The sequence below is a fragment of the Aegilops tauschii genome, chromosome 6 (genome assembly GCF_002575655.3).
Source record: "Aegilops tauschii subsp. strangulata cultivar AL8/78 chromosome 6, Aet v6.0, whole genome shotgun sequence".
In the NCBI taxonomy this organism is placed as follows: domain Eukaryota; kingdom Viridiplantae; phylum Streptophyta; class Magnoliopsida; order Poales; family Poaceae; genus Aegilops; species Aegilops tauschii.
This window is the reverse complement of record NC_053040.3, coordinates 158,891,231-158,914,021: the sequence shown is the minus strand read 5'-3', so window position 1 is coordinate 158,914,021 and position 22,791 is coordinate 158,891,231. Positions and strand designations below refer to the sequence as shown.

Below are 22,791 nucleotides of genomic sequence, written 5' to 3'. Positions count from 1 at the left end.
TGCCATCTTCTGCTTTGACCAACATCAACGTTGGTCCATCAAACAATCCAGTCCGACCCAGTCGAAATTATCCGACTGCAACCATGCTCCACCAAGCGTCGTGTCCGCCCTGCACATCTCCGTGCATTGCTTTGACGCCTTGTGTATGCATGATCCGCACGACACACTGTCCTCGTCTTCACATATTCCTCGAGCCCTCTTCGCAAACTTGACAGAAAAAACTTCCATGCAAACCTGACCCGAACAATTCTTTGCACAATTATTTTTCCTCGTCACTATTTGCGTGTGCTTCTCCATGTACCTCTAGAAACAAAGACTTGAAGAAATCCATCAGCTAGCTGCCCACACACACAAACACAAATTCGTATCTCAATTGTGAAGCCTAGACACTCATGCTCCTTATTTTAACAACAAACCTCATGCCTTAACCTCTCCAACCTCCTGTAGGAGCCATGACTTTGTACGCACCAAATCAATCCAGCCCTCGCGCAACCATACTGCTGCACGACTCTTGCACGACTCCTGCCTTCCGGTTGCTGCTTCCAACTACTATCTCGAGCAAAATATCTTCGTGACGCCATCGAATTTTCCATCGCCGAATGCGATAACTCGACTTCAACCAATTCTTCCACTCCTTCCTGTAGATCAAGAAAACCACGACATCCTCGTAACCTTGCTCATGATACCATTGTTAGAATTAATCTGAGGCCATCGAACAATCCTGACTTAGTCACTATAATTCTGAGGTTCGCATCTCATGAGAACAAATTGTTTGCAAATCTTGTAGACACAACTTGTTCAGTATCACGATGTCAAAATCAGAGTAATGGATGTCATCAATTACTTGAAATCATAAGTAGCAAAATCACTATATTGAAATAAGACAAATGGTGGGATAAGTTACTTGAAATCATAACTCTAACTTCTCAGATTCTGAGACTAATACCTGGGAGGAAAGGATATCTAGTGGTTGTAGGAGATTGTGTGATGAAAGTGATAGCGGTAGGCAGCGACCTCGAGGTGATGGCACGAAGGGCCTAGTTGATCTGATATTTGTTATGGGTGAAACCTCCAAAACGTATCAAAAAATAGGCGATACTGCACACACCTCAATTTTTTTTATTTTTTTCACGAATAAGAAAGCTCGAGTATCATTTCATTGATAGCAGGATTAGAATGAGTACACAGGGATACAACACATGACACGAATGCAGGCATGTGTGTACATGGTGCCCGGAGCAGAGGAGTAAATAGCATAAAACTACCACTTTTTGCGTTAGGGTTCCAAAAAACTACCACAAATTTGTTTGTGATTGATAACTACTAGAATCGGTGTCTGCTGTTTCAAAAAACCCAAGTCGTCATGCGATTTAGAATTGATCCGGTTTATGACAGTCGGGCCCACCTCTAAACAAATTGTTTGTTTGACCGTTTGATTGACCATTAACTGACATGTGGGGCCCACATGTTAGCCAAGGAGCTATTCGAATAAGCCACCCACGCCAGGTGAACAAAGGAGAAGAACAGATCGAGGGGCTCCTCCGCCGCCCGTCGCCGTCGATCACCGGGGCTCAACACCGGCTGCTCCTCAGCCCCACCTCCTTCTCTCCCTACGTCTCCCCGTGCCCGGGTGCTCCTCGTCCGCCGCCCAACCAGCCCGTAAAACGCCGCCACAGGCAGGCCACACATCTATCTCCTCCCGCGCTCCGCCGTCGGCTGCGGGCGCCCTCATCCACGTCCATGCGCTTGGGAGGAGCGTCGGTCCTGCCCTCATCCACGCACTTGGGAGAGCCGCTGGCTGCTCGCAGGACACGCCGCCCTGAGGAATGCGACGCCCCAAGCTCCTTGCCCCAGCATCCCGAGCTCCTAGGCATGGCGGCGGCCCGGGCACAGAGGGAGTCGGCTGCTACTCCAGCGGCTCGCCCGAGGCACAGCAGGGCACGGGAGCAGCCGGAGGGAGCGCATCGCCGGCCCTGCAGCACGGCCGAGCAGGGGTAGCGGCCGGAAGGAGCACTTGGGAGATCCTCCACCCCGTGCAGCCCGACGAGGTCGCCGCGTGCGGGTGTGCAAGCTACAGGACGACCTCCCAAGGGACCCGATTGCTTCTTTAAAATTATTCCAGGGGCCTGATCGCTTTTTAAATAGTTGTAGGGGTTATTCTATAATTAAATCTATGGAAGAGACACTGACATGTGGGCCCCGCAAGTCAATTAACGGTCAAACAATTAGTTCTCTTAAATGCGGCCCCAACTGTCATAATCATGATCAATTGTTAAATCCTGGGTGATTTGGGTGTTTTGAAACAGCTAACGCCGATTCTGGTAGTTATTAGTCACAAACAAATTTATGGTCGTTTTTTGGAACCCTAACGCGAAAAGTGGTAGTTTTATGCTATTCACTCGGAGCAGAGAGACAAGGAATGCTAAGCCCGTACAGAGGATACAACACAGCTAAACCTACCAAACCCGAGCCAAGGGCGGCGATGCCAAGCCAACGAGAACTCCAACATCGTCCAAGCCAAAACTAGGGACACCGCGAGCGATCATGATAGTGCCTTCAAGAAGGAATACAATGCCGAGACACCGTCACTATCCGGTCCAAGGAACCCGGACCTAGAGTTTCCCCTCAGCTTGAAGAGGGGCACAAATGAAGGCCTTGTCAGCACCTCCAAGAAGGAAAACGACACCCGTAGGCCGAGTAGGGATCTCTCCCTGGCCTGAAGCTGAGCGATCCCCTTGCCGCCGAGTCCGGAATCAAAGATGGGGAGACCAATGCTGGTCGGAACCACCATGTGAGGAAGGGGTTGGCGGGGCTGCACCTGCCGTCGGAGGGTGGCATCGCCTCCGAACCCGCGAGCATAGGATCTGGCCAAAGGGGGAGACTTTGAGGCGTACAGGGTAGGGCGGGCGACAAGGCGAATCTGCGAGCATAGGATTTCAAATTTCAAACTGCTTGTTATACACTAATAAGTGATCAAAGAAACAGGGGCAATGCACGTTGTGTGATTATACTACTCCTCGGTATTGGGCATGGTCATAGGCAGTAGAGGATGGTCAGAGAAATCAGAGGGCCCGGAGGAACACAATGGTGGTGCCGATTCGGATAGCGACTGTCGGTGTCAAAATCGGCGAATCTCGGGTAGGGGGTCCCGAACTGTGCGTCTAAGGTCGATGGTTACAGGAGACAGGGGACACGATGTTTACCCAGGTTCGGGGCCTCTCTATGGAGGTAATACCCTACTTCCTGCTTGATTGATCTTGATGAATATGAGTATTACAAGAGTTGATCTACCACGAGATCGTAATGGCTAAACCCTATAAGCCTAGCCTGTATGACTGTGGTAATGAGTATATGCTTTTCGGACTAAACCCTCTGGTTTATATAGACACCGGGGGGTGGATCTAGGGTTACATAGAGTTGGTTACATGAGGAGGAATCTTCATAGTTGGTCGCCAAGCTTGCCTTCCACGCCAAGGAGAGTCCTATCAGGACACGGGTACAGTCTTCGGCCTTCGTGTCTTCACAGCCCATCAGTCCGACCCATGGATAACAGGCCGGACGCCCGAGGACCCCTTAGTCCAGGACTCCCTCAGTAGCCCCTAAACCTGGCTTCAATGACGAGGAGTCCGGCGCGCAGATTGTCTTCGGCATTGCAAGGCGGGTTCCCCTTTCCGAACTCCAAGATAGTCTTCCCATGTAATGATTGTATCTGGACTTGTAAGCACAACTGCAAGAGGATATAATATTTCACGGACCCAATCTGCTAATAACTTTTTGGGTAATATGACATCACGCCTGCTCGGTCATTATTTTTGAACCGTTGGTTAGCCCGTCGTCCCACGTCTCAAGACGTGGTTTTATTGGAATCGTCTTATCCAAGCGGAGATCGTGTCTCCCTTTTGTAAGGGATTCTTGTTAACCCGGACGTGGGTAACCCAACCGTCACTTGGGTACAACTCCTTGGGAATAGGCATGTTTTGAGGCCTAGGAGGAGACGCTCGATATTCGCGGTCTTTATATAGGGGCACAGACCCGTCTTTTTTCTTTCACGCTTGCCTCCCCCTCAACCCTTGCTACCTCGAGTTCCAACACCCGGGTTTCAGTCGCCACAAGCTCCGATCATGTCCGGATCCAACCGTCAAGGCCGGTAGGTGGCTTCCTCTGTCACGGAGGGAGATATTGCAAAGCTTCGGGAGGTGAGGTATCTGACCGCAGAAATCCTTCATCGGCTTCCTGCCGAGGGGCAGGTTATTCCCACCCCCAGATCCGGCGAGAGGGTCGTGTTTGTGTCCCACTTCCTCCGCAGGTTTAGGGTTTGCATTTAACCCCTTCGTCCGAGGGCTCATGTTCTATTATGGGCTAGATTTTCACGATCTGGCCCCGGACTCTATTCTTCTTATCTCGGCGTTTATCGTCACGTGCGAAGCCTTCCTCCGAACTCCTCCGCACTTCGGCTTGTGGCTCAAGACCTTCGATGTGAAGCCGCAAGTGATAGAGGGGGAGCAGGCAGAGTGCGGTGGTGCCATGGTGAGCAAGCTTGCTAGCGCTGTTTGGCTTAAAGGATCCTTTGCCAAATCTTCCGACTTATGGCAGCAGAGGTGATTTTATATCACCGAGCCCCGTGGCTCCAAGTGGGCAGCTACGCCTGCATTTCGATCCAGCCCCCAATTTAGCTTGCATCGTGGATTAATAAGGGGTTGGACTGGGGATCAATGGACGAGGTGCGGGCTCTGCAAAGTCGCATCCGAAGCCTAATTGAGAGGGACATCAATATCGTCAACGTTGTTCAAGTAATGCTAGTCCGTCGGACCTTGTCGTGCCAGCGACGGCCTCTCCGCCTGTGGGAGTTTAATCCAGAAGGGCCGCGGACTCTTCAGCACTTCTTCGGCACTACGCACGAAGGAATGTGGAGATTATTCTTCGGGAAACGAAAGCAATGGCCGGACACCACCGAAGATATCGTCCTAGACTGTAACCATCCGGACACCCCGGTAAGTGCCCGTTTGCCGAACACCTCATAATCAAATACCCAGTGGTAAGAAACTGAACGAACCATCCTTTTTCAGGGCTGGATAAAGAAAGTGGAATGGATTAGGTGTCCGGCTCCCCTTCCCGAAGACGCAGCTGATCCTGTGTTAACAAGGATGCTGGCCTCGGCACCATACCAGGTGCCGGCAAGGGAGGGAAAAGAGGAGAGTGAAAAGACCCGGGATGACCTTTGTTCCAGAGGTAAGTCGGATACTGAGTCCGGAGAAATCTACCTTTCCTCGCCTGAAGACAAAGACGAGAGAGGAGCCAGTATCCCTTCTCCGAGCAGGAGGAAAAGGGCTGCCTCCGAAGGTTGGGAGGGGCGGTCTCCCAAGAGGGCCAAGATATCACCGTCGAGCGGCTTGGGTTTGGAAGGCGACGCCGTTGAACAGCTCCAACATGGGGACAAGTCCTCAACCAAACCGTGAGTGAATCCGGGGTGCTTTGATAGCGTCCCGCTCCTTTGCCGTTACCAAAGATATACATAACGTGTCTGTGCATTTCTACAGGTCAGCACAGAGTTTTTCGGGGCAATCCTCTTCTTCGGGAGGTCTCCTCTTAGAAATGATGGAAAGCGAGATGCCTCCCCCGACCTCCTCGCCCAGTAAGGCGGACGACTCCGAAGTGTCATCGCGGAGGGTTTTTCTATCTCAATAAGCTATGCAGGGGATGAAAGAGGCAGTACCCGAAGGTGGACCTTCGACCGTCCGGGATTCTAGGGCCAATAATAAAGGCCCCGGACTGTCTGGCTTGCAGCCGACGATGATTCCGGAGACGGGTGAACTAATTCCTTCAAAGGATGACTGTGCTCCTAGAGCGGCTTCCGTAGACCCAGCGGCTCCGCACATATTGCGGGACATGTTGCGGAACACATCTGTCTCGGGGGAACATCGTACCTTGATGGGTACAGTGGTTGAGAAGATTTTGTCCGCGGAGAGCGGATTAAATGAAGCCTTCATGAGCCTGCTAAGAGGCTTCGAGGTTTGTGATATAATTTTTTCAGCTATGTTTTATTTGCAAAGATGCCCCTGTGTATAGGTAGTAGCCCCTGAGACTCGGAATGGCTTCCACTGGGAAGCGAATGGAGGATCAAAAAGAATCATTCGAGGACTAACCTGATGAACTTGAACACAGGATGCTTCCCCCTTGGCTACTTCCCAGACTATGGATATTGCCGAGCTGTAGCAGAAGCATGATGTAGCAGGGGACGATCTTGCATTAATCAATATGCGTCTTGATGAGTCGCAAGGTATGTATTCAGGGCAATCCCCATACATTTTTGTGGTATAAGCATGATGCTAAAATTTATATGCTGGAATATCCATGGCTGCAGATGGTGCTGCCACCGTTGAAGTTCTTCGAGCGGAGCTGGCTCGGGCCAAGGAGCAGGCACGGTGTACAATGATGCTGCCAAAAAGGCATCGGCTTAGTTAAAAGCCGAACAAGCTGCATGGAGCCAAGACGAGGAGAAAGTATCCACGATGGCGTTCGAGCTGAAAAATGCTACCAGCCGCTGTGAATTTGTGGAGAAGGAGAATGAAGCCAAAACGGCTACACTGGACAAGGCCTTACAAGAGGCCAGAGAAGCGCGGTCGGAATCGAGGGCAGCCCGTGAGGAGATCCGGCAAGCTGGGGAGATTGCGGCTGGTAAGCCCTTTTTGCTGCAAACTAAGTTCGGTGATCCAAACTATGCTCAGCTTAACCGAGTGTGGAGTTCTCCGGACGAGTTTTTAGACTTGCCGAAGAGTTCTTACGATGCGGCACAGTATTACCAAGCGCGAGATGGGTACGCAACGGAGAAGCTTTTCTGGTCACAGTTTGGCGCCTCAAAGCGCCCTCTGTTGCTGAATGAACAGATGTCCCAATGGGCCGAACTTCATAGGATATCCGGCGCTGCCATGAAGAACGTCATAATCCGGTTGTGGCCAGTTGAGCTTGTTCCGGATAGCTACTTCGGTTTGGTGCAAAGGCTTGTTGACGCTGTGCCGCGTATCGATGCTGTGAAGCGGTCGGCGTGCATTGAGGGTGCACGAATGGCTTTTGCCCGAGTCAAGACATTCTGGGGGAAGATGAAGTCCATCAATGTTGCGGCGAATAGTCCACCCAAGGGCAAGGACCGTCCTGAACCAGAGCATTATTTTGAAGACGTCCTAGAGGCCGCCCGCTTGATAGAGAGTCAGTGCTCAAAAGACATAATGTTCGAGTGAGGTGTATGAGAATTGTAAAAGACAATTTTATAGTTAATCTATTTTTATGTTTTGCTCGAAAGCTTGTATTCCTCCTGTGCGGCCGTTTTAATATAATCTGAAAGTTTTCCAGTCGTCGGCTTCAGCCCCCTCGTAAGAAGTACGGAGGTGTTTGGAAAAGCATTTAATCACTCTTTATCCAACGTCTTGGTCCATGAAGGAGGTGATAATGCGGCGAACCAGGCAATCGGACTATACGGCGTTAACACTTTCACTTAGCCATAGGAGTTTTATGGTGGGACTACGACATAGTCCCTGGTATGTACGCGGCGTATTATAATACGATGCTTTACATGTTTGATCTGAAAAAGATCCCTCGTGTGACACGGAGAATCGCTAAAGATTCCATTAAGTCGTCAAGTGGTTGACCAGCTCTCGCCGCATCATGACAGTCAGTTTTCGGCTTTCTCTACTGAGGTACTTGACCAGATGAACCGGAAGCACAATCGTAGTAGTTCTCCCTTTACTACCCTAGCCGATGGAGCGGAACGTAGGGTATCAAGCACAGGAGCCGGGCAACCCAACTATTGACCCAAGACAATGATTCGGAGCTGATGCACATAAGGCCAAACTTGCGACGCCAAAGTACACTATAGAGCTGTTCGTACTTTTGTTGGCAACTCATTTGTTCCCATACCGAGCCCCTGGCGGGTTATGCCAAGGTATATCTGTGAAACAACCATGGGAGCCATATTCATTGGCGGAACAACACGGACGATTAATTCGGATACTGTTTACTGGGACCTGAGTGATATGCCAATGATTACTCTTTATATATATATATATATATATATATATATATATATATATAAAGACCACAACCCCGTCTATTTGACATGCTCGGGGTCGAAGGCGGAGGAAGAGGCATAGTACAGGATCGAAATAAAGAGTGCGGTCTACAAAAAGTTATTTTGGACCTCCTGTCGCATGTCTGTGCCACCTGTCCTCGGCGAGGGGAATCCTTGATGGAAGTAGCCCCTTAGGTGAGTGCGCGGATCCGAACTCCGATAGAGTCAGTTTTAGATGTTTGTCATGTTCGTCACCTGTTTTTAAGAGATAGTGAAGGGAGAAATAAAAAGAAAATAGATAAAAAATGTTACGGGAATGCTTGCAGGCTTCTCCGTAGTGTGCTTCCGCCAATGCCCAAGGTATCTTGAGTGTGTAGTGATGTATGCGCGGTACAAATTTTGCAGGTATACGAGGTGGGCGACAGAAGCCGGACTGCTATTTCCGCTTCGGGAGTCGTCGATCCTCGGGTGGAAATTGCTTCTGACCCCCGGTATTTCGTTGGTGAACCTCTCTATCATCCCTGTCGCCTGGCGGCCTCCTCCCCTTGTGTTCAGCGTTGAGCTTGCCGGCCTGCTTAAATACCCAGCAGTTTCTGTTGGTATGATTAGCTGGTTTATCGGGGTGGCCGTGAATCTGGCAGGGTCGGTCCAATATCTTGTTTAGGTTGGATGGTTCATCTCGGTTTGCCTTGAATGGCTTCTTCCGTTGACCGGGCTTGGGATTTCTGAATCCGGCGTTGACCGATGTGTCGCGTGATCTTTCATTATCATTGCGACTGTTCTATTTGTTTCGTCGTGGCTTGCCGTTGCCGTCTCGGATTTCGAAAGTGCCCGGGTCACTGGCGCTGCTGCTTCTACGAGCGAGCCAGCTGTCTTCTCCCGCGCAAAAGCGGGTCATTAGAGCAGTAAGGGCTGTCATGGATTTAGATCCTTCTTGACCGAGGTGGCGTGCCAGCCATTCGTCCCAGACGCTGTGTCTGAAGGCAGCAAGGGTTTCCGCGTCCGGACAGTTGACGATTTGGTTCTTTTTGACTAAGAACCGAGTCCATAGCTTCATGGCTGACTCTCCGGGCTGCTGGATGATGTGACTTAGGTCATCGGCATCCGGTGGCCGGACATATGTTCCTTGGAAGTTGTCAAGGAAGGCTTCTTCCAAGCTCTCCCAGCTGCCTACGGAATTTTTAGGCAGGCTGTTTAACCAGTGCCGAGCTGGCCCTTTTAGCTTTAGTGGGAGGTATTTAATGGCGTGGAGGTCGTCTCCACGGGCCATATGGATGTGGAGGATAAAATCTTCTATCCATACCGCGGGATCGGTTGTTCCGTTGTATGATTCAATATTGACGGGTTTCAATCCTTCGGGGAATTCATGATCCATTACTTCATTGGTGAAGCAAAGAGGGTGTGCGGCGCCTCTATGTTGGGCCACACTACGACGTAACTCCGAAGGAGTCCATTTGCGGTTTTCGGCTCGGTCGTGGCTAGGTTTGTCATGTTCGGATAGGTAGCCATCGTCGCGTGTCCGGGTATGCCCTCGCGGTCCGTAGATCGATCTTGCATTTCCTGCTCTACTGTCCAAGTCCCGTCGAAGGTCGTCTGTACAGCCGCGGGCTGTGTTATTCTTGCCTATACGGCGAGGTGGGGCGGTCTGGTGTTCGGCTTGAGTTGCCTCTTTATCCGGACCGAGTTGTCTACGACCTGCCGAATTGTGTGATGATGGAACGGGCTCCAACGCCTCGTCATCGAACTGAGGCAGCAGTCTATGCTTCGGGTGGCTTTTGGCTGGACCACTAAGGCCGTATTCTTCGGTGGCCAGGACTTCGGTCCATCTATCGTTGAGTTGGTCTTGGTCAGCTTGAAGTTGTTGCTGCTGCTTTTTCAGGCTCCTTGCAGTAGCTATGAGCCTGCGCTTGAAGCGCTCCTGCTCGAGGGGTTCTTCGGGTACGATGAAGTCTTCGTCGCCGAGGCTTACCTCATCTTCGGAGAGCGGAAGGTAGTTGTCGTCCTCTGAATTGTCACTAGGCAGGGCATGTTCATCGGGGCTTGCTTGCCCGTTTTCTTGCCCTTCATTGTTTTCAACGTCGTCCGGAGTACTATTTTCTCCAGTGCCAGCGTTGCTCTCTTTTGAGCGATGTGACTTAGAGCGGCGTTTAGGGCGCCGGCACTTGGACTATGTCTCAGGGGGTTTATTCTCGCTAGCTTTTTTAGGTGTATCAACCATGTACACGTCGTGCGAAGAGGTGGCCATCCCACGTCCAGTGAATGGCGGGTCTTGGCCTTGCTCCTTGTCGGCATCGTCGTCTATACCGTCGATGTCTTCGGAGCCATAATCAAGCATGTCGGTTAATTCCTCGATAGTGGCTATGAAGTAGGTGGTGGGTGGGATGTGAAATTCTCCATCATCAGCCTCCAGTTCGAACCGGAGATAGTTCGGCTGTGAGTCCCCCGCCAAGGATAGGATCTTTAATGAATTTACCACATCGCCTAAGGGCGAGTGTTGGAAGATATCTGCGGCGCTGAACTCGAAGATCGATAAACGATCCAGCTCTGCGCCCGCAGGCGTGCGTGGTTCGGAACTTATTGCCAGGAACGAGTCCGGAATTCCGTTGACGCAGATATTGCAAGGTGCTGAGTCTGTGTGCGGCTCCAATGTCGTGGATTCTGTGGCTTCGGATGGCGCAATCTGCTCCGGATCTAAGGCCGTAGCAATTACAGGAACCATCTCCTGAATATGGTCCGATGACAGATTTAAGTCGTGTTCATCGAAGCGAGGGGCAGCGATCGCCATGGTCTCAAATCCGTTGAAGATCTGGTCTCCACGGATATCCGCGACGTAGTTCAAGCTTCCAAATCTGGCCTGGTGGCCAGGGGCGTAGCTATCAATCTGCTCCAGATGGCCAAGCGAGTTGTCCCGCAGTACGAAGCCGCCAAATATGAAAATTTGTCCGGGGAGGAAGGTTTTTCCTTGCACAGCGCCACTATAGACGATCGAAGGGGCCATCAAATCTTTCATCGACGGCACAGTGGAACTCTCAATGAAAGCACCAATGTCGGTATAAAAAACGGCGGATCTCGGGTAGGGGGTCCCGAACTGTGCGTCTAAGGTTGATGGTTACAGGAGACAGGGGACATGATGTTTACCCAGGTTCGGGCCCTCTCTATGGAGGTAATACCCTACTTCCTGCTTGATTGATCTTGATGAATATGAGTATTACAAGAGTTGATCTACCACAAGATCGTAATAGCTAAACCCTAGAAGCCTAGCCTGTATGACTATGGTAATGAGTATATGCTTTCCGGACTAAACCCTCCGGTTTATATAGACACCGGGGGGTGGATCTAGGGTTCCATAGAATCGGTTACATAAGAAGGAATCTTCATAGTTGGTCGCCAAGCTTGCCTTCCACGCCAAGGAGAGTCCTATCCGGACACGGGTACAGTCTTCGGCCTTCGTGTCTTCACAGCCCATCAGTCCGGCCCATGTATAACAGGCCGGACGCCCGAGGACCCCTTAGTCCAGGACTCCCTCAGTGACGCACTGGCCAGGCGGCCGTAACGACGGCCAAAGTTAGCTTGCATTATTCGTCATCTTAGAAAGATGGGGGAGGACTGTAAATAGAGTGCTCACGAGCGTACAATGCTAAGAATCGACCAGGGGCCAACCGGGGTAGGAGATCGGTGTGGTGAAGTTGTGGCCGGAATCAACGAAGAAGCACATAATTCGATCAATAAAGTCAGTAGATCTAAAAATCAATCGGTCACTCATATTCCCAGATTACACTGAGCTCCAACGGGAATTTCATTTGCTCGTCTCGGACTGCGATCTTCGACGGCGGTAGTAAAAATGTGTGTCTGTTCCTCAGTGGCGCCTCGGCATGGAATTCGGTAATTGATCTCTACTTGCCGCGAGCTACTTGCTGCCGAGGGCAGACGGGCGTTTGAGGAAGATGCAATAGCGTACCCCTAAGGTCTAGGGATCTTGGTTTCCATCGGCAACGTTTTTTGTGTACGAAGACGCATGAAGCGTCTGGCTTTAAATTAATAAAGCCTCAAGGCAGCATCCACACAAGGTTCAACCTTACAACCATAACGACATAAGTTCAGCGGGCTCAATGTCCCGGCAAAGATAAGCTAGGAGTTCAAACTAGATTAGATAGACCATAGCTTTGATCGCATCACAGCTAAACTAAACACAAAAGGCTCAAGCATGTTGTCCTTGCAGTCTTGATCTCGTCATGCACAGCTTGATCTGCTCCATAACCTCGTTCATGCGTCCCTCGTCACCCTGCTTCCCCAATGGCGCCCAAGCCTGTAAGAAAATATGACATTTGAAAAGAATCTCAGCGGGGTGAGCAGGGAACTTGTGTTCTATAGTAATTTTGCTCCTCACAGTCCAAATGGACCAAAGCATCGCCCCTACGCTGTGCCACAGCACCCTCGCATTTGCACCCCTCTATGTGGATAGCAAGTTAAGAAGATCGACACTAGTTTGTAGGTTCCAATTCTGATTAAAAGTATCTCTAACCGCGCTCCACGCAAATCTAGCAAGACAACATCCGAAGAAGATGTGGTTAGCGTCCTCCCCGAGTCCACAAATGGCGCATGTCCCATTCGCCGGCCCGTTGCGCTTGGCCACATTATCCGAGGTTGGGAGGCGATTACGAAACATTTTCCACATAAAAATCTTAATCTTGAGGGGAATGCCAGCCTTCCACAGCCCCCTAGCCATGTCTAGCTCATTCCCCTCCGTAAGCTTCTCGTATAATGATTTCACCGAGAATTTCCGTGAAGCAGTTAGCCTCCACGTGATCTCATCATTATCCTGGCTGAGGCTCTTCCCCTCCAGCTCAGCCACTAGTGCATTCCAAGCTGCAGCCTCTCCTGCCTCCAGAGACTTGAAGAAGGAGATCACCGGAGGGTGCACTCTAAGGGCGTCAATGACCAAAATGTTAGTATCCATGGCAAGCTGATACAGCTCCGGATGGGATTGCCACAGCAGAGTTTGGCCCCTCCAACAGTCCAGCCGAAAACATGTTGATGATCCATTGTTGACTGAAAAATGGGCCCCAACCAAAAATGTTGGTCTCACCTCTTGGATCCCATTCCAAAACGACGATCCCTTGGTCTTGGCCTTAAAAAGATTGCCGTTCGGGAAATATTTTTCCCGAAGGATATCCGCCCAGAGACCCTTCTCATTTTGGGCGAGGCACCACCACCATTTGGTGAGCAGGGCAACATTCATAAGTTTCAAGTTCGTGATCCCCAAACCACCGAACTTTTTCGGTCTACAGACCGCAGCCCACTTTACCAAGTGGTATTTGCGTTTCGTCCCAGTTCCTTCCCAAAAGAACCGGGCGCGCGGCGTGTCCAGCTTGGCATGCACGCCATCAGCAAGGAGGAACATTCCCATAGTAAATAGAGGGAGGGAGGATAAGCTAGAATTGGTCAAAATCAACCTAGCAGCCGAAGACATAAACCTCCCTCTCCACGGGCTAACCCGATTCAGCACTTTGCCATAAAGTGGCAGCCATTCAGCTATGGTCAGGTTCTTGTGCGTTATCGGTAGCCCTAGGTATTTGATCGGGAACTTCCCAATCTTACAGTTGAGCAAGTTTGCAACCCTCCTACTTTCGTTAACCTCCATCCCTATGGTGATCACTTCGCTTTTGAGAAAATTGATCTTAAGACCCGACAGAAGCTCAAATGCTAGTAGCAGTAACTTAATCGAGGCAATGCTATGGTCGTTCGGCTCGAACAAAAGCATCATGTCATCTGCGTATTGCAGATGAGTAACACCGCCGGGGATGAGGTGGGGGATTAGCCCTTTAATGTGCCCCACAACCCTGGCTTTGTTAATCCTAGCCGCGAGGGCATCCGCAACAAAATTAAAAATCAATGGCGAACTCGGATCTCCCTGCCGAAGGCCACACTTGTTGCGGAAGAAATTGCCCATTTCACCGTTGATGGTCACCGCCGTGTGCCCACTACTCACGAGGTGCATGATACAGTGAACAAAACCCCCATCAAAGCCCTTTTTGATGAGGACCTCGCGCACGAACTCCCAGTTCACGCGATCGTAGGCCTTCTCAAAATCTAACTTGAGAAGAATGCCTCCGATTTGGTACATTTAAGCTCATGCACAATTTCCGGAAGAGCTAAAGGACCTTCTAGAATGTTACGATGCTTCAGAAAACCGGTCTGACTAGAGCTAATCACCCGTTGAGCCACGGGCGCCAAGCGGGGGGGCGTAAGCTTTCGCACAAATCTTGAAAGGGACATTAATCAAAGTGATCGGCCTAAAAAGTTTGATGTCGTCGGCCCCTTTTACTTTGGGAATCAAGCTTATAGCCCCATAATTTAATCTCAGCGTTGAAGAAGGGAAACGATACGTAAAAAATGAGAACATGGGGGGACTCCGCCTATCTTATTGTTATAGGAGGTGAGAAGACTCGAACCCGGGGCGACAGCAACCTTTGTGTTGTCTACAACTCCACCCAAAAGAGTTTCTCAAGGGAAACGATACGTGAGAATTAAGTAATTGGGTTGGACGCATTTGGCTTGTTTTGGACTAACTAAATTATTAAGATCTAGCGGTTTAGATTAAACATGCTAAGAAGGGTCGATGTAATTAATGGTCTGATGTTTCTAATTATTATGAGATTTTTAAGGTATTTATCTTTTTCTGGTTAGTCCGTAAATTACTTTTTTATATAATAAATAAATAGATAGATTTGCAAATGGGGAAGATAGGGGTGTGATGCAGGCTAGAATTAGAAGCATCCAATTTCCTGCCATTCGTTGCTTTGCATTATTTATTGGGAGATGTTTAGCTGGTAAGAATGATTTTAGTGCTACTTGTGCACCTGATTTGAGTATCCTGCATGTTGTCATATATGGTGCTAGAGATTATAAATTTGGGTCTATAATTGCGCGTCGCTTAAGTAGAAATTAGCGTGATGTTGATTTGTATGGAGGGATCTATGCTTCTCGTTTGGTGTGAGTCTTGGCATTTTTGTTAGACCCAATGGTCCTATGCTCCCTCAATGCCACAAATTTATAGAGTATGGGACTAACGAGTATAAATTTAAACTGGTCTTTTAAATATACCAGGGTGTCTCTATCCTTTTGTCTGCGCCTACTCTCTTTGATTTTTCAGAAAAAACTAAGGCATTTTGTCTATTTGGAGGAGGCCAAGGCAATCAATGCGGCAATGGAGGCCACTTGCCTCGCTGAGGAGGCTGCACATAATGCCAAGCAGAGTTTCCACCACGGATACTATCCAGACCAGCAATGTTGACACTAAGCTAGGCCAAAAGACTAAGCTTCCGGGGTACGTATTTTCACTGATATTTCGTTTCATGTTCACACATGCATTACACTTGTTGATGTTCATCATTTCTTTGTTTATCTGTGTTTTGTTTTTATTTTGTTTCTTTTATGTGTTTTTTAAATCCAAAAATATTTATCGCTTCTTTTTGGTTTTTCTTCCCTATTTAGTTAGTTCATACTAGTAGTAAACGAAAACCTAAACTATGGCCTGAACTTGGGTAAACACTTCGTGTGTGACCCCTTTTGTTACTTTCGGCACGCGCACCACCCTATCATGACCATTGGTTGTTTTCTTTACCATAAATTAGTGCACGAGGCACATGTTGCGCCAACCGGATATCATATCCAGATAGGGTCTCAATCAGGCTTGTACGCTCTAAACCAAAAGTTCGTCATTGGTACCTTGAGCTTCACCACCGATGAGACGAGACAGCTCGACATCGACATGTATCCTGACGCAAACCTGGCTCCCCTCTGCAGGAGCCCAAAATCCATCACGGAACAGCAAAGTGACGTTCATCTTCATACCCGGTTGACACAATGGATGCATGAGCCCGTCTACGCGTTTTTCCTGACACCGCTATCTAAATCCTGGTCAAATACTATGGTCCCTCTATTGAAGAGGGCCGAAAATCATCATCAACCCACCGATCATGCACATGTTAGTGAATATCTTAGGATGAACCGTGAGGTCATAAAACATTCATCTTGTGATCAACATATATCCAAACATATGCATGTTCACCGGATCCCAAACAAGAGATAGTAGGACATGAGCTCGCTAGAGTTGGATGCCTAAGCGTCGTGGATCGATCTCTAGCACCAAGTATCTGTCCAGCTCACGAGAGGGTGCTCCCTCTCCTGCATTTTTCATCACATAAGCAACCCTCGTGACATCATTGGGTCGCTTGGCTTCGATGAATGCTTCAATGGCGAGGTGCTCCTGGAATGGCAAGGTGTCGGCGTAAGCGGGTGCCACTATAGCCTCGGCTATGCGTCTTGTTGCGAGATCTTCATGTAGCATCGCTGCCTTGATCATCTCGAAGTCCTGGTCCACCTTTTTCATAGAAGTGTTTATGACAAAAACACCATAAGGATTTTTTTTCGATCTAACACTATTCAATCCGGGATATATGTAGACATCAATTAATTATTACATACTAGTTAAACATTATTGGATCCAGGTACAGTTGGATCCTTCATTGATGAACTATTCCTCAGATGGGTTTGGAGGATTAACAATTATTTAGTTTGCCTACCTCTAAGGTCTAAAGTGAATTGGGTTGGGGTGGGAGTGGGAGAGTCAAGCGGAAAGTGTGGAAGGATGCGACTAGGGCCTTGGACTCCACAACCATCCTCTTTGCCGACGCAACCTAGTTTTGCAGCATGACTGTGGCGTCATTCTCATTGGGTATCGACGTGAACTTTGTCGCACCCTTCCTGAGCCTCATCGGCAGCTCAGTCATCTCAACCACCATCAACTCTGTGGCGCACTCCATGATTGCCGTCACAACCACCACCCTCAGCATTACAGGATTATAGCTTGCAAGCCGTTTCGTGTTTCCTCTCTTAACGAGTATTTGGTGGGAATGTCCTCCAAGACGCTCGTGCTCCACAATTACAAATCTCTTCTTTGGATGCTTATTTTCCATTGATTATTATAAGAGTGGCACGTGAGCATGTTGTAGAATAATTTTTTTCTACATCCAATGGAACGAGGTATCACCTATGCCATATAAACCACAAAAAGTAAAACCATGTCTGGACAATGAACCTTTATTCGTGCAACTTATGGTACACACCATGTTGACATAACTCGTAACCAACCAAAAGCTAAATGTGCTAGAAGAAGAGACCTCCTTCGCATTCCCCTCATCATTTTCATTCATTTTCTCCGCAACTTTTTTAGTTCACTTTGTCATATCAACTATAACATATTGGGACAATTCAATCCCACTGGTGGCTTCCAGAAAGCCAGAATTTACAAAATATTCTACATAAGTCCAAACTAAATCCTACATGTAAGTTACAGCCTAAAGTATTTCAATTTAGATTTTGTAGCAAAATGTAACTATTTATAATCTATGCAAAATCAAATATGTTACTTTTTTGCACCATTGTAAATGACCATATTTTTTAACAGAAAACCCATGTCAAATTTACACGTCAACTTACATAGTTAGTTTAAGTTTTTTTTGCATATTTAAAGCATTTATTCATACTTATTGGATGGCGGGTGAGGGGGGAAGGGAGCAATGCCGCGGGACTATTCTGATTCGAAGGGTAAAGCGAGCTCAAATGTTCTTTGAAGAAAAACAAGAAAAATATTTATGTGATTTTTTATCTAAAAATATGTCAAACACAATATTATAGCATCCACAGTAAAATAAGAGTACCAAGACATTGACAATAAAGCACACACAACAGTTTAAATAAGCACCAAACGATTGCGTTACAACATGCATAATGTATCTTGAGGCAGCTAGCTCACCATTATTGAACAATTCAGAATATCAGTCTTTGACCGTTCTCCATGAGAGGTAAAAGATAAATAACTCTCTAATGAAAATTTTCGTTATGCAGAAGCAAAACCATGTCTAAATTGCTGACAACCAACGAAAAATAACCAAGATCAATAGAAGGGTGCCCGTTCAGGGATGCCCTTCCGGGGTCGGCGGCGGTAGCTAATCCATCCCGGCGGACGGTTGCTAGACCCCGGTAGTCCATCGCCACCTTCATCATCATCTTCTCCTGTTTCTAGGCTCGGGTCTTCCTGGTTGCGTCTTTGATCAACAATGAAAGTTAGATTGGGATCAGACACCATTCCATCAAGCTGACATCAACAAGAAACAAAATTTTCCATTAGTAAAGTCTATAAACTAGCTGACTAGTGCATGCAAATGTGGCAAACATAATTGATCATGATGCTCATGTATACTCCGATAAGTCTAAGTTACTGAAAGAAGAAACTATTGTCCAGCAAAATTCCATGTCCATACAAGCAAACACGTAAGATTGCATATGTATTCTATGCTAGTAGATCTTCGAGCTCATATTAGTAATAGAGTTGTCAAAAAGAACATCCAAAGTCCAAAGATTATATTCATAGTTTTTGGATCAAAATATGCTCTACTCGCAGGGAATGCGATGTGACCGATTAAGAGGCGATTATGTGTCAATAGTTTATGCGCCACTTGGGAACATATAGGACTTCAAGCATCGATGGTCCATGTGTCCATTAGGATGTATTTTTATGCATAATGCATACAATCATATTTTTGCATAGAATGTGGGTGTTGTGAAGTTCTCTCCAATATCCTTAACCTGGGAAATAATGAGTGAGCTAAGTAGAGGGTCTTGGCTTTACAAATACGACTACTTTACAGAGTATTGCTCGTGCTATTAGATTTTGTTCACATTTTAAGTTTTAATTTACAAACATTATCAAGTGAAACCAACAAACACTTGCACAAAGGCACCTCATCACACATCCATAAAGACAAGCTATGTTTTCAATGTTGATGAAATCAGCATGGATGTTTGTGAAACTTAGTATTGTTAGGGGTACTCCCGACACCGGAGGAGGGGCCAATAGATAGAGGGATGGCCAGGGCGCCCAAGCAGGATGAGCGGCAAGGCGCTCGAGGTAGCGCTGCCAGCCACGGGTGGTGAGGGCGGCGGGCGGCCGGCGCTGGTGGGGTGGGCAACGAGAGGAAAAAGAAAAATAGTGCTCGTAATGGAATCGCAGGCTAGATCGCGTGCGAGCTAGTACATGGGAGAGCTTGGAGCATCTGAGCCCATCGTGAAATAGGTGGCATCAAGGCTATCAGTTAAGTTTGCATCCCGTTCGTATCCACTACTCCGTCCATCCAGGTGTGACGGGCGCCTAAGAAAGGGCACTTTCCGATTTAGGTGCGTCTTAATTGGCTACAACAATAATTTTGGGCCCAAGAGATAGCCTATCAATGAACATTTTCTTAGGTGCCAGACACACCTGGACAGAGAGAGTAGTATTCTTTTCCAAAAAATAGGCACCTTTCGTCCATGTCATTTACTACCCTATTCATCCACGTGGTGCTACATTTCACAAAAAGTTATACTACCTTCTAATGTTAGATCTTGTCCATCCAATTCAAAGACCAATTTCAGTTAATTGATCTTATCGAGACACGTGGTGCCCTCACAGCAAACGCACAAATATGGAAGGTAATAAGCGCACCAGAGAGGCGACAGTAAGACGCGTGCATGTACCTTGCAGCTCAGTGAGCAGAAGAGGAAGTTGGCATCGACGAGTCCACGGCTGGACTCCAGGCACACGCCGGCGGGGCCAACGCACTTGACGCCGTGCTGCGGCGCCTATGGCCGCCAGTTCAGGAACACCACCCTGTCATAGTTGATGACGTACATCTGCACCTGCGAGACGTCTGCCACCGCCTTCAGCTCTGGCACTCGGATCACTTCGTGATATGACGACTTTCGAATCTAAAATTGCATCCATCCACAACGGCGCCGCCGTCGTTAGTGTGCACCGGAGACATGGATATATTGTGCTACACACGTCAATAATGTAGCCTATATGCGTTACATACCTGGACGATGTGGTGGCTGGGATGGACGGAGACGCACTGGGTGCAGCAGATGGCGTCATCCTCTCCCGCGCAGTCGAGGCAGTAATGGTTGCACTCATTCTTCACTAGGTAGGGGTGAGTAGCGCACGGCTTGAAGAACTCCGCACCTAGCAGCGGCCCTAGCCACGCGGGGGTGCGCCCCTCTGCCGCCGCCTCATCGCGGAACCTCATGTTCATCATTGATGAGGTTGCCCCCTGTTTGTATGCTAGCAAACACAAGAAAAATGGATCATTGGCAGGAATTCCAAGGAGAACATATATAAGTTCTAGCAAGGATCATTGGCATGTAATACAAGCGATTGACGTCTGTGTTGTTGTACCTGGACAGACGTCATTCTGCTAGAGGTGGCGGCGGGGCGACTTCAGTTCTATAGATTTGTGAAATGGAACGCGACGGTATTTGCTACATATATACTAGTTGGGAGGAAAGCAGAGAGGTTCAAAAGGAAAGAAAAGAATGGAGGAAAGGTTTCAAGCGTTTCTTTCCATGGATGGCTACAGATCCAGGAGGAGTACGTCTTCACAAGTCTTGGTTCCGTGTTTGCCTAACTATTTGGCCATGTGTACTACGAAATGAATGGAAATGCTATCTGCCTGACCTTCATTAGGCCCAACAAGCGTTACATCTGCCATCCGATCATGCGCACAAATCTTTTTAACACAAAAGCGCATGGATCTTGACGGGTGAAAAGTTGACACGTCACAACTTGTGGACTGTTTGCTGTAACAAGTCTTCTGGCGAACATCTCCCTCACCCGTCTTTATCCCACCCACCGCCCATTGCCCACTTGTTGCCATCAATTTCCATAATGACTCTTCCAAATAACGATGAGAGGAGGAGCTCGAGCCAGAGGCGGTCATGGCCCCTCCTAGCCGACTACCACGAGAAGGGTGTCTCGCGATGGCGGACGTGGCAGGAGGAGATGACATCGCGGCTATAGAGGAGGTTGTCACGGTGGACGTCGTGGTGGCTCTAGCTCCAGCCTCTCAAGTGGTTGCTCCCATGATGAGCTTGATCCAGAGGGGACTGATGTAGGGCAAAACCCTAATTAGTGTAATTTGTCCCTATGTTCATGAATTGGAGGTGGATTCGAGGAAGAACACAAGGGGAATCACAAGAGGATTTGTTGGGGATATTCCCCATGTGTGAGACCCGGCATGGTATGACCCAGTTTTGAGCCTGGTTATCCTGACCCGGCTCTACGGGTCACACAATGTCAGGGTCCAAAGAAGTTTACCAAAAGAAGAAGGGACAGGGGGCCTAGAAAGAAGACCCGACCTACGGACACCGACTTACAGACAAGCCGTGCAAGGACGACTCACATGAAGGCCCAAGGAAGACTTGGAAGGCAAGCAAAGTTAATAAGACTTAGAGTAGGACACGGGTATGAGCACGACCCGGAATCATATATAACCCAGGGGCCCAACCTATTATATAAAGGGGGTTCCTAGGATGTCAAAGGACGTGCTAAAATCCCTTGAGAGCTAGGTAGTGAAAGAGCATCCTTGTAATCGGGATCATTGTCTAAATCAAGCAGGAGTAGGCTTTTACCTCCACTGTGAGGGGCCAAACCTATGTTAACTTGCGTCCTTTGTTTTCGATCAACCCCTTTCAGGTCACCACCTAGTTGCGATGGCCTCACGACTTAGTCCGTTCACGAGGACATCTGTCATGACAAAAACACGACGGTTGGCGCCCACCGTGGGGCTACCACACGGTGGTGTTGAGTTCTTGGAGGGAGCACTTCTAGGGATCGAGAGGTACGCGATCTTCCGAATTATGAAGAGCGGGCGTGGAAAGCTCTACATCGACGATGTCGGCTGGGGTCCCGAGGCCAAATCGATGGAGTTAGGATACTGGGTACCCTTTGGCAAGATTTATGTCTTCCTCGGCATGATCGGAGGGTCTATCCCAAAGCCGAACACCACAGCCGACTTCATCGAGTCTGCTCGCCGGACCAGAACCTAGTCAGGCCAGAGCCAGTCGGACTAATGTGAAAGTGCAACTAATCCCCGGGTGGTTTTGGTAATTCGTAACAACTATAGCTCATTGAACTAATATCCATTCAACATAAATATTTCAGGATGTTCAATGATTGGCATGGCATGGACTAGAGATGTGGACCCCACAAAATGCTAAGGACAAAGATTGGCAAAAGCTCAAGACTCTTCATTTCTATTTAAGTGATACAAGATCACATTGGGTCCATAGGAAAGCCAATACTATTAAAAGGGGATGAGGTGTTGCTTAATGGTCTATTTGCTCAAGTGCTTAGTGATATGGCTCCAAAACCCTCAGCCACTTTCTCCATCCAAATATGTCCAAACCCTAGTTCCAAACTCGGCCCCACCAATTCTTTCTACCCAAGCCAGCGAGTTCATTTGACATAGCCACTGCCAGAAACCCTAAAGATTTGTTCACACCGATACAGATCTCGCATTACTGCAGGATGCTGCTAACGCGACACTACGATTAGAGACCCTTTGACGACACTATGTGCGATGCATTAATCGCCAACGGGGATGTAAGAAAAGCGTCAAAAAAGGTGCAAAATTTTTGCAATGGCGGAGCCATCAAACACGGTTCAGATTTTAGTTGTGTGTGCGATGCAGGGCACACGGTTAATCCATTCGAACTGTTTGCGATGAGGCAGAAACAACAGAAACGGGCAGCCATATCAATGTGTGTGCGATATACGGCATACAGTTCGCTCCGATGAACTTTTGCTATTAGGGAGTGTAACAGAAACGGTTAGCCAGATCAAGGTTTGTGTG

The 22,791-nt window shown here is 48.4% G+C and overlaps 1 protein-coding gene across 1 annotated transcript; it reads right to left on the bottom strand.

The window, feature by feature from the left end:
• Positions 1-18,020: 18,020 nt before the first annotated feature.
• Positions 18,021-20,187, bottom strand: LOC109754848 (uncharacterized). Its single transcript, XM_020313738.1, has 3 exons — positions 19,978-20,187; positions 19,640-19,744; positions 18,021-18,221 (listed from the first exon to the last, which is right to left on the bottom strand). Exons 1-3 carry the CDS (start codon positions 20,185-20,187, stop codon positions 18,021-18,023), a joined length of 516 nt encoding a protein of 171 aa, XP_020169327.1.
• Positions 20,188-22,791: the final 2,604 nt, after the last annotated feature.